Source organism: Orycteropus afer, unplaced genomic scaffold (assembly GCF_000298275.1).
Source record: "Orycteropus afer afer isolate SDZICR_OR568_19922 unplaced genomic scaffold, OryAfe1.0 scaffold00002, whole genome shotgun sequence".
Lineage (NCBI taxonomy): Eukaryota > Metazoa > Chordata > Mammalia > Tubulidentata > Orycteropodidae > Orycteropus > Orycteropus afer.
Genome location: NW_006921589.1, coordinates 6,111,633 through 6,123,164, shown reverse-complemented (window position 1 = coordinate 6,123,164; position 11,532 = coordinate 6,111,633). Strand labels below are relative to the sequence as shown.

Here is an 11,532-nt window from a genome sequence, read left to right as displayed (position 1 = left end):
TTTGGCTGGGCCTGGTTGAGTGGCTGGATAGCTGGAGGTAGTTATTCCCCATGAGACTGGTAATCAGCTCCATAGTGGAATCTACTGTGAGAAGCTGAGTAGATAGATGCCTTAGGGATGTGGTCTGCTTCTTGTGTATAAGGAGAAGTTTTGGGATTGGTCTTCAGCTTGTGGCATGCTTGAACCCTGCATGTAGCTGAATTGTTATTCAGCAGCCTGCCATGTTCTGCCAATTGAGGGACTTTCAATGGACTTGAATCAATGGCCTGCTGTGTTGTTAAAATTGGGACTGTTCCCTTTTACTTGTCAACCTTGAGTTTGTCAGCCTCAGCAGGCAGCAGCTGTCTGAGAGAAGAGATGTCTCCACCTTCAGTGGGCTGGGAGCAAGAGGTAGAGCTGAAGCCCAAGGTTGAGGGGCTTTCACCCAGCCCCTAGAGCTTGGCACTTTGAACTTGGACTTCTATCATCCCAAACTGTAAGAGAATAAACTTCTGATTGTTCAAGTCCACCCATTTGTAGTATATTCCTGTCAGAGTGACACTAGGTAACCAAAACAAATAGAATGTGGAAATTATCTAACAATATCGTTAATATCATATGCAAGTAAAATTTTGCTGAAGATAATTCATAAATGGTTGCAGCAGCATATTGACAAGGAACTTCCAGAAATTCAAGCTGGATTCAGAAGAGGACATGGAATGAGGGATATTATTGCTGATGTCAGATGGATCTTGGCTGAAACCAAAGAAAACCAGAAAGATGTTGTTCTGGTTACCTAGTGTTGCTCTGACAAGAATACGCCACAAATGGAATGGCCTTAACAAACAGGAGTTTATTCTCTCACAGTTTGGAGGCTTTAAGTCCAAGTTCAAAGTGCCAAGCTCTAGGGGCTGGGTGAAAGCCTGTCAACATTGGGCTTCAGCTTTGCCTCCTGCTCCCGGCCCACTGAAGCTGGAGGCTTTTCTTCACTCAGACAGCTGCTGGCTGCTGAGGCTGACAAACCCAAGGTTTACAAGTAAAAATGCACAGTCCCAATGTTACCAAACCACATGGAAGGCCATTAATTCAAGTCCATTGTAAGTCCCAAGGTCGGAAGAGCATGGCAGGCTGCTGAACAACGACACAGCTATATGCAGGGTCCAAGCGTGCCATAAGCTAGAGACCATTCCCAAGGCTTCTGCTTATATACAGGAAGCAGAACACATCCCTAAGGCAGCTACTCAGCTGTTCCCAGTAGATTCCACCATGGAGTTGATTACCAGTCTCATCATGGGGAATATGATATCTAGCTGGGCAGACACTCAACCAGGCCCAGCCAAGTCGACACACAAACTGAACTACCACAGATGTCTACCTGTGTTTTTTTGACTATGCAAAGGCATTTGACTGTGTGGATCATAACTAATTATGGATATCATTGCAAAGAATGGGAATTCCAGCCACAGTTACTTGTGCTCTGGAGGAACATGTACATAGACCAAGAGGCTGGTGTTTGAACAGAATGAGGGGATACTGCATGATTTAAAATCTGCAAGGATATGAGTCAGAGTTGTTTCCTTTCACTAAAGATATTCAGTCTGTATGCTAAGCAAATAATCCAAGAATGGATGATATGAAGAAGGATGTGGCATCAGGATTGGAGGAAGGGTCATCAACAAGCTGCAATATCTGGAGGACACAACCTTCCTTGCTGAAAATGAAAATGACTTGAAGCTCTTACTGATGAAGATTAAAGTCTTCAGTATAGATTACACCTCAACATAAAGAAAACAAAAATCCTCACAACTGGACCAAAAAGCAACACCATGATAAATGGAGAAAAGATTGGAGTTGTCAGGGATTTCATTTTACTTGAATCCACAGTCAACACCCTTGGAGCAGCAGTCAAGAAATCAGCCATTTGCTGCGTATGAACAGGGAGACAGCTTGGGGGCAGGAGTGCATGGGAGGGAAGGACACAGGGAAGAGGTAACTATGGGAAGGAAGTGGGAGGGGAGCTGTTGCATTGTGGGAAATTGCAGTCAATGTTATGAGACAAAGTGTATGTGAGCTGCTGCATGGAAAGTGAATTTGCTCTGTAAACTTTCACCCAAATCACAACAAAAATTTTTAAAAAAGGAAAAAAAAAAAAAATAGAGAAAGAAAGAAATCAGCCATCATGACTAGTAGACCGTGAGATCCTTAGGTATAAGATCATGAGGCCAGAAGAATTAGATGGTGCCCAATTGCCACTGTCAATCACTCAGAAAGGGATCAGTGCAGTAGATGCTGGATAGAGTGGGAGAACAATGTGGAACAAAATTCAAAATCATAAAAAAGACCAGGTTTATTGGTCTGGTAGAGCCTGGTGAGACACCTGAGACTATCACCCCTAGTTACCCTTCAGGTCTGGAACTGAGCTCATTCCTGTGGCTTTCAGACAAACAACAGACAGGCATATAGGGTGAACATTTACATCAGGGAGATACACTCCTTAGAGCAATCAATCATTGGAGAACAGAAGGGCAGTGTTTGCATAGGGAAATAGCTCAGGGGCAGGACAGAGAGGAAGTGGGAAGAGAGCTGTTCCATTGTAGGGAATTGCAGTCAATGTCATGAAACAATATGTATGAACTGCTGTGTGGAAAATGAATTTGTTCTGTAAACTTGCATGCAGATCACAATAAAAATTTAAAAAAGAAAGAAAGAAATCAGCCATGGTATCGTACTGGGCAAATCTGCTGGGAAAGACCTCTTTAAATTGCTAGGAACCAAAGATGTCACTTTGAAGACTAAGTTGCACCTAACCCAAGCCATGGTATTTTCAATCACCTCATATGCATGTGAAAACTGGACAATGAATAAGAGAGACTGAAGAAGAGTTGATGCCTTTGAACTGTGGTGTTGGCGAAGAATACTGAAAATACCATGGACTGCCAGAATGAGCAAATGTGTCCTGGAAGCAGTGGAGACGGAATGCTCCTTGTAAGTGAAAATGGTCAGACTTCATCTCACCTACTTTGGGCATGTTGTTGGAAGAGACCATTCCTGGGAGGATATCATGCTTGGTTTACAGTAGAGGGTCAGTGAAGAAGGGGCAGACCCTCAACAAGATGGATTGACACAGTGGCTGCAACGATGGGCTCAAGCATAGCTCAAGGACTGTGAGGACGGTTGCAGGACCAGGCAGTGTTTTGTTTTGCTATACACAGGGTCACTATGAGTTGGAGCTGACTTGAGGGTACCACCACCACCAACAAAAGCTATTGTTGATAGTGGCTGTTGAGTTGACCCTTGACTTGTGGTGACCTCATGCACAACAGAACCAAACTTGGCCCGGCCCTACACCAGTCCCACTGATGGGTTGTGGATTGGACTCTTGTGATCCATAGGGTTTCACTGGCTGCTTTTCAGAAGCAGGTCACCAGGGCATTCTTCCAAGTCTGTCTTAAATGGGAGTTCTGCTGAATGCTGTTCAGCACCATAGCAACCGGCAAGTCTTTGTTGACAAATGGGAGGGGCTGTGCATGAGGTACACTGGCCAAGAATTGAACACAGGTCTCCTGCTTGGAAGGCAAGAATTCTACCACTGAACCACCAGAACGACGCCTGTAATGAATACCAAGTGAGAATATTCAGGCAGAGCTCCAATGCTTGTTATATAGTAATGTCCAAATTAAATTCACTGCCATCAAGTCGATTCCAACTCATAGCAACTCCCAGCATGTTTCCAAGGCTGTAAATCTTTGTGGAAGTAGATTGCCTCATCTTCCTCCTGTAAAGTGGCTGGTGGGTTCAAACCACCAACCTTTTGGTTAACAGCCCAATGCCTTAACCCCAACTTCACCAGAGTACCTTAGTAAATATCCAAACCAACCAACCAACACTGTCATTGAGTCAGTTCTGACTCACAGCAATCCTTACTGGGTTTCCAAGGCTGTAAATCTTTATGGAAGTAGATTGCCTAGTCACTCTCCCGTGGAGAAGCTGGTAGGCTTGAACTGCTGACCTTTTGGTTAGCAGCCAAATGTCTTACCCACTATGGTACCAGAACTCCTTTAGTAAATATGCAGTAAATGTTAAATAATATTATGTCATTAGTTTCTTGTTATTTTACCACACTTGAACTGAGGCTCAGTTCAATATATCCTATCTGTATTAACTCAGCCCACCATGGGCCAATGATGGTACAACATAATAAGCAGGTGATAACTGGCCTGGGTTCCATGAAGTACTTTACCTCTCTTACAGCACAGGTGCTCACTGCAATCCTTGTGATCCTGATCATATACAACTATTGGCTCCTTTACGTCCCTTACTTGACATGGCTTTACTTTGACTGGCACACCCCAGAGCAAGGCGGCAGGCGATCCCAATGGGTCAGAAGCTGGACAATTTGGAGGTACTTTAAGGACTACTTTCCAATTCATGTGAGTAACATTGTTTTCTGTGGCATTGCTTTGAGCTGGGAAAAGAATAGAATTTCATATTTCTAGCTTTTTCCTTTTCAGAGGAGGAAAGCATAGAATTTGGCTTGAGTTGCTAAATGGACTCTGAGCTAAATTGACTGAGAGATCTGTGTGTGAAGAATGATGGGCTTAGGAGGTAGTTTGAACATTTGAAAACATCTCCAACCCAGAGAAATAAAAAGTCCTGTTGTCTGTTTCTTCTTCACATGAGAACTAGTTATGAGTCTTTTAGTTTCTCATTAGAAACTAATAAGGGAACATTTTATTTTTTATCTCAATATAAATGTGCTGTAGCTTATCAAAACTTGGGATTTGGATCCAAGTCACAACTACATATTTGGGTATCATCCTCATGGAATACTGGTTGCTGGAGCCTTTGGAAATTTTTGTACAAACTATTCGGACTTTGAGGAGCTGTTTCCTGGCTTTACTGCATATCTCCATGTGCTCCCATTTTGGTTTCGGTGCCCTTTCTTCCGGGAATATCTGATGAGTTCTGGTAAGTGAAGACAAATAACTACATGATTGAGGGTGGTGGGAGCATGCACAATCCCCCTGACCCCCTGCCCCAACGCGGTTGGGCAGACAGTCTCTCGGGATAACCCTCTGTGTCCTTGTCCCTGTCTGGGAGTTCATGTGCTGCCTGGATAGCTCTTGCCTCTGGACCGTTACATGCTGAAAGGACACAGGCCGTGTCTTGTTTTTTTTTCCCATCCCAAGCATCTAGCTCAGTGCCTGAAAAATACAAATGTTCAGTCAATATTTGTTCAATTAAAAAATGACTTAATGAATATATTTCTTGGATCCAGTTGTGAAAGAAAGAATCATGGGTCAAATAAGTGATAAGGAGAAGCTCTTTGCAAATATTAGAGAAAGAGAATGTCTTCTAATGTGTCTTGAAGGAATGGCAGTGATAGGAACTGAAAGTATTCAAGTGGCTCTCTTTTTATTCCTAGATTAACTATAACTTAGTTCTGCTACTGTGAACCAGTGAAGACTCGTTGATTAATGAAACCATAAGTCTACTCATTCCAAGATAAAATTGAGCCATAATGCTATAAAGATCCTTTATGAATGTGCACAGCTGCTGATACTACCACTCATTTCAACTTCTGAGGCTCAATTTGCTTATTTTTCCAAGTTGAGCAGCTTGGCAACAAACCATGAACTATAGAAACTTATAGAGTGTTTTAGACTTATGAGCACTGTCTAAGTTAATTATTATTGTCTTTGCATTTCTTGGATATTAATGAAGCTGTATAATCTCTTTTTTAAAAGTTATAATTTCAGAATCAATGAATGACATTCAGGAATAGAATATCTCATGGTCTCCCACGTTTTCATGACTTCCTGTTAATTTCTCAAGTCTCTATTATCATTAGGTAGCTGTTAGGAAATCACCAAGTATGAAGGGACCAGAATCTACAGCTAGGTTCTCATGTCCTGTTTGTGGACTCTGGAGTCCAGTCTGTGCCATCTCTACATATGACCTCTAGAGGGCACACTAAAACCCCAAACTACCACTGAGGGGAAAAAAAAATCCTTTCTTGTCCCTTTTCTGCAGACATTGTTTTAGAGTTTATCAAAAGGAAGAAATTTCCAAAAAGCACAGAAATATATTTATAGGATTGTTGTTGTGTGCTGCTGTCAAGTCGATTCTGACTAACAGCGACCCTGGAGGACAGAGTAGCGTGGGTTCAGAGGGTTTCCTAGGCTACAGTCTTCACAGGGGCAGATCACCAGGTCCTTTCTGCCATGGAATGCCTGGTAGGATCAAACTGCTGACCTTTTGGTTAGCAGCTGAGTGCTTAACCACTGCACCACTAGGACTCCTATGTACAGTATGTTGTTGTTGTTGTGTGCCCTCAAGTTGGACCTGACTCACAGCGACCCCTCCTTGGGTTTCTGAGGCAGCATCACTACTGAAGTAGATTGTCCAACCTTCCTTCCGGGGGGTGGCTGGTGGGTTTGAACCGCCAGCCTTCTGATTAGCAGTCAAGCCTTAGGCACTATGCTACCAGAACTCCCTATCTACAGTATGTTGTTGTTGTTGTTATGTGCTGTCGAGTCGGCCCCGACTCATAGCGACCCCTCCTTGGGTTTCCGAGGCAGTATCACTACAGAAGTAGGATTGCCCAACCTTCCTTCCGAGGAGTGGCTACAGTATACTGTTTGTTAATTCAAAGTATAGCCGTAGGTGAGTTTGACTAGCATGGCTGAGTAGGAGTGACAGATTCAACTGGTTCAAGAAATGCCTGCACGCCCCTCTCTCATGGACAAGCCAGAGGCAATCTGAGGCTCTTCCTCCACTGCCCTTCCACAGCCACTGGGAGTTACCAGAGTTCACAGCTGAGACGAAGCCCGTCTACCATCGCTGGCTTATGACATCATGAAAGCTTTTCCTTTGCTACAACCTTACATGTCCTAAAAGCAAAATGAAAATCTCCAAATAACCAGTGAAGTTTTAGATTATCCTTGTGTCTAAGTGTAAGGAATTCTGGTGGTGCAGTGCGTAAGGTATTTGGGTGCTAACTGGAATGTTGGCAGTTCAAACCCACCAGCCACTCTGCAGAAGGAAGATGGGGCAACCTACTTGTATAAAGATTTACTGCCTCAGAAACCCAAAGGAGGTCGCTATGAGTCGGAATTGATTCAATGGCAGTGAGTTTGTTTTTTTTTTGGTTTTTGTCTCTAAGTGTAGAGGCTTCCCAGTCTCTTCCAGAGTCAGGTTTCCTGAACAAGCCCTGGTTCAAGGCTGCCTCTCTGCATTCTGGCTCAATGACTAACTCTGTGGATATGAAAGACAGACAGACACGTGCACCAGAGCTCATGCAGTAAAGAATCAGAGGGTTTCATTTTAGAGATCCTTTGCTGGATGATGTTTGTTTTGCTTTTATCCAGGAAGTTTCTGTAGCAATATTGTGTGTGTTAGCTGCTGTTGAGTCAACTCCCGACTCGTGGCAACTCTGTGCAAAGCAGAATGAAATGCCGCCTGGTTCTGCACCATCAATCACCAGGATCCATTGCCAGTGGACCCATTGTGACCTGTAGGATTTTCACTGGTGAATTTTTAGAAATGGAGCACCAGCTTTTCTTTATAGTCCATCTTAGTCTGGAAGCTCCAGTGAGACCTGTTCGCATCGCAGCAGCACACAAACTTCCACTGAGAGATGGGTGGTAGCTACACACTAAGTGCACTGGCCAGGAATCCAACTTGGTTCTCCCTTGTGGAAGGTGAGAATTCTACATCCAAATCACCAGTGCCCCTCTCTGTGTCATTAAGTCCTTGGAAATTCCACCTCCAACCTATTCCTGTTGGCCTATTTTGACACCTCACCAGATGTCAGCCAGAGCAGACTCCACGTTTCAAAGCTTACATTCCTTTTTGTTTATCCATTAAGATTGGGCAGGTAGCAGGGATCACATTACAACAGCTTTATCTATTATGCAAAGGAGTTTAGATTTTATCCTCTAAATAAGCAGCACGGAACTTGTGAGAAATTTTTAATGAAGGAGAATCCTGATCGATTTTTGTATGTTAGATCATTCAGGCCACAGAGTGGAAACAGATTGGAGGGAGGTGAACATAGAGCCTGTGACGATGAAAGAGGCCATTGCTATGATCACGGGAGAGATGATGAGGGCTAAACTATAGCATTGACGAAACAGTGGAAACAGAAAAGAGGATCAGCATGAAAAAAAAAATTTGATGGACAAATCAGTAAGACTTAGTAATTAACTCAGACTCATGATAGCAACAAACTATACCTTACTAATATTATACCCTCAGTATATAGCACAGTGCCTTGCCTCTAGCAGATGTTCTATAAATGCTTTTGAATGAATGAATGAATGAGCCAGTCAATGCACTGGGTAAGAGAGGGGATTAAATCTTGGCACAGCCTATGTTTCTGACTTCAGTGACTGAATAGATGATGGTCTCAGTCACTTTGGTAGGTAATGTTGGAAGATGAATAACTTTGAGGGAGAATTTGGTGAATTGAGTTTGGAAATAGAGTTTGAAGTGACATTGAGACATTCAGGTAGAGATGTCCATTGGGCTGTTGGAGATGTGGGCCTGCAGTTTCAGGAGGCCAGTCTCTCAGCAGATGGATTAGGGAGAATTTAGCACACAGAGATGGTGGTTGAATCCATGGGTGTGGATTAGGTTAGAAGATAAGAGAGACAATGAAAGGGTCCTGGGAGATAGCAGATTTAAGGGTGACCTGAAGAAGGGCGTCTGAAGAGGAAACTGAGAAAAAGTGAACAAAGAGGTAGGAGGCCAGCCAAGAAAATCGGGTGGCTAGAAATCTACCCAGGCTCTCTTTCCTGTGAAAGAAATGCCTTCACCTTTCACTCTGCTCACATGGAGCAGAGGTGATGGCCATGCTTGGAAGTCAATGAAACTTTGTAAACCTTGGGTCAGGTACCTCTGATGCACCACCCCCTGCCTTTTCACACAAGAGAGTGATTCAGAATACTGTCATCATTCTACAATTTTCTCAGTGAGAGAAACCCACAAAAAAATTAACGTAATTTTCTCTAAGAGATGAGGTATGTTATGTCTTTATAGCAGTCTGTCAAATACTTTCTGTTATGATTTAAAACATAGATAAAATCAAGAATATCAAGAAGATATTAAAAAACAATCATCTCTGAAATGCAGGTCATGTGTGGTTTGTGTTTTCATCTTTATTTTTTGTATTTTCCACTCAGTGTCCATAAATTTATAAGAAGAAGATCCTTGAAAGTTATTTTTTAAATTTTTATTTATTTTTCACTGTGATTTGGGTGAAAATTTCGAGCAAATTCACTTTCCATACAGTACTTCACACACACGTCGTCTCATGACATTGACAGTTTACTCCAATGCAACACCTCCCTTCCCACTTAGTTACCTCTTCCCTGTGCCCATCCTTCCATGAACTCCTGCCCCCTGAACTGTCTCCCTGTGCATAAATAGCCCTTCTTTCTGCAATGATTGTTCTCTCCAAGGAGTGTATCTACTTCGGGTACGTGTTCAACTCTTATGCCTATCTTTGAAAGTTATTTTTACATGAGAAAGCCCAATACAAAGACTGAACAACTGTGCAACTATCTTAAATAAACAACTCACCAAAGTCAGATTAGATATTTTTCAAGAACTGTATAGCGATCTAGCAAATGGTTTAGGTTATATGTCAAATGTCTGAATAATTTGAAGCCATTTATATTATGAATCCTGGTTTGGAAAACCATGTAAGATATCTATATAGAATCCATATGTTGTTGTTGTTGTTGTTATGTGCCATTGAATCGGACCTGACTCATAGCGACCCCTCCTTGGGTTTCCAAGGCAGTATCACTATGGAAGTAGATTGCCCAACCTTCGTTCCGAGGAGTGGCTGGTGGGTTTGAACCACCAGCCTTCTGGTTAGCAGGCGAGTGCCTTAGGCACTAGGCTACCAGAGATCCTAGAATTCATATAGGATATCTGAAAACAGGCCATGATGTTTTCAGAAGATCTAGAGCAACCTCTTGAAGGACATACTTTTCAGTTCTAGCCAAGCCACACCAGGATGATGATGAAGGCCACCACATGTGGCCATAGAGTTTGCAGACGGAATGATCTCTGAGGAGTACTTTTTACTTGGAATGCAATATGAATGGGGTTCTGTTGAGTTGAGCATAGCACAGCCTGCTTAAACAAAGTGGTCCTGGCCATGATTAGGTGACATTTGATAACCATAATCTTTACGATGTAGTGCTTCACATACTAAAAACTGAATCTATCACCTGCTAAATGTCAGATCTTATTAACAGAGCACATTACCAAAAGTGTACACATTACAACAGCCTTACGTATTATGCAATGATTTGGCTATGCAGAAGCTATTAACTTATAAAACTCCAAACATAAGCAGTGTAGGAAATTTTCTGGTGCCACACCATAGAACATTATGATCAAGGAAACCTAATGTTTTCAAAAAGGGTAACTTTTGTTTTATTTATTAAGGGCCCGTCTCTGTTTCTAAGAAAAGTGTGTCCTACGTGCTGAGCAAAGAGGGAGGTGGAAATATTTCAGTCATTGTCCTTGGGGGTGCAGAGGAGGCACTGGATGCCCATCCCGGGAAGTTCACGCTGTTCATCCGCCAGCGCAAAGGATTTGTTAAAATGGCTTTGACCCATGGGTAAGTGGCTTCTCATTTCATTCCCTGGGTCAGGGGAGTTTGACATTAGTAAATGAAAGAGGTAAAGAATTTTTCTAGCCCTTCAAGACCAAAACAACAACAACAAACAAACTCACTGCCATCAAGTCAATTTTGATTCATAGAGACCCCTTTGGGCTTCTGAAGTGGCAAAAGTTTATGGAAATAGATTGCCTGGTCTTCCTTCCGTGGAGTGGCTGGTGGGTTTGAACCACCAACCATCTGTTAGCAGTCAAATGCCTTAGCACTACATCCCCAGAGCTCCTTGACCTTAAAGACAGAGCTCCCCAAATCAGTCTTAAAATCTAAGCAGGTGTGTGCATTGTTAGGGAATGGGATACAGCCTCCCTATAACTTGGTACCATGGCATCTTGCAATTAAATTTATCTTTAAAAGGAAAAACAAAACAAAATTTTATATATACAATGTAAATTTCTAGCCAAACAAACAATGGCCAAAGTTATAATTGAAATAGAAACTTCCTGGAACATGGTTTCCAAGAAGAATAAAAGAATAAAGTTCTGTAAATGGCTAGACTAATGAGTTACCTGGCCAAAAATTTCAAGCATAAGGCAGTTTCAGTGTGTGGAACATGGAGTTAGTCATATCAAGACACTTGGAGTCCGTGGGTGGTGCCAGCAATTAACATGCTTGGCTACTAACCGAAGGGTTGAACTTTGAGTCCACTCAGAGGCACCTTGGAAGAAAGGCTTGGGGATCTGCTTCTGAAAAATGAGCCCGTGAAGCCCCCATGGGGCACAGTGCTACTGTGACGCACGCGGGCTCGCCAGGGGTCAGAATCGACTTGATGGCAACTGGATTTTAGTTGCAAAGTCAGCTGGATAGATGAAATATGAAATCCTTCTCCTCTAAAATTCTTATTCTTTTTTTTTTTT

At 42.6% G+C, this 11,532-nt stretch overlaps 1 protein-coding gene across 1 annotated transcript in view; it reads left to right on the top strand.

Annotated features, from left to right (window-relative positions):
* The window catches only part of MOGAT1 (monoacylglycerol O-acyltransferase 1), a 57,073-nt gene that overhangs the window by 28,320 nt on the left and 17,221 nt on the right, over nucleotides 1–11,532 (top strand). The window contains exons 2-4 of the mRNA XM_007935612.1: nucleotides 4,231–4,409; nucleotides 4,743–4,947; nucleotides 10,444–10,618. Coding sequence (XP_007933803.1) covers nucleotides 4,231–4,409; nucleotides 4,743–4,947; nucleotides 10,444–10,618 — 559 coding nt within the window. The remainder of the gene's footprint in view (nucleotides 1–4,230; nucleotides 4,410–4,742; nucleotides 4,948–10,443; nucleotides 10,619–11,532) is intronic.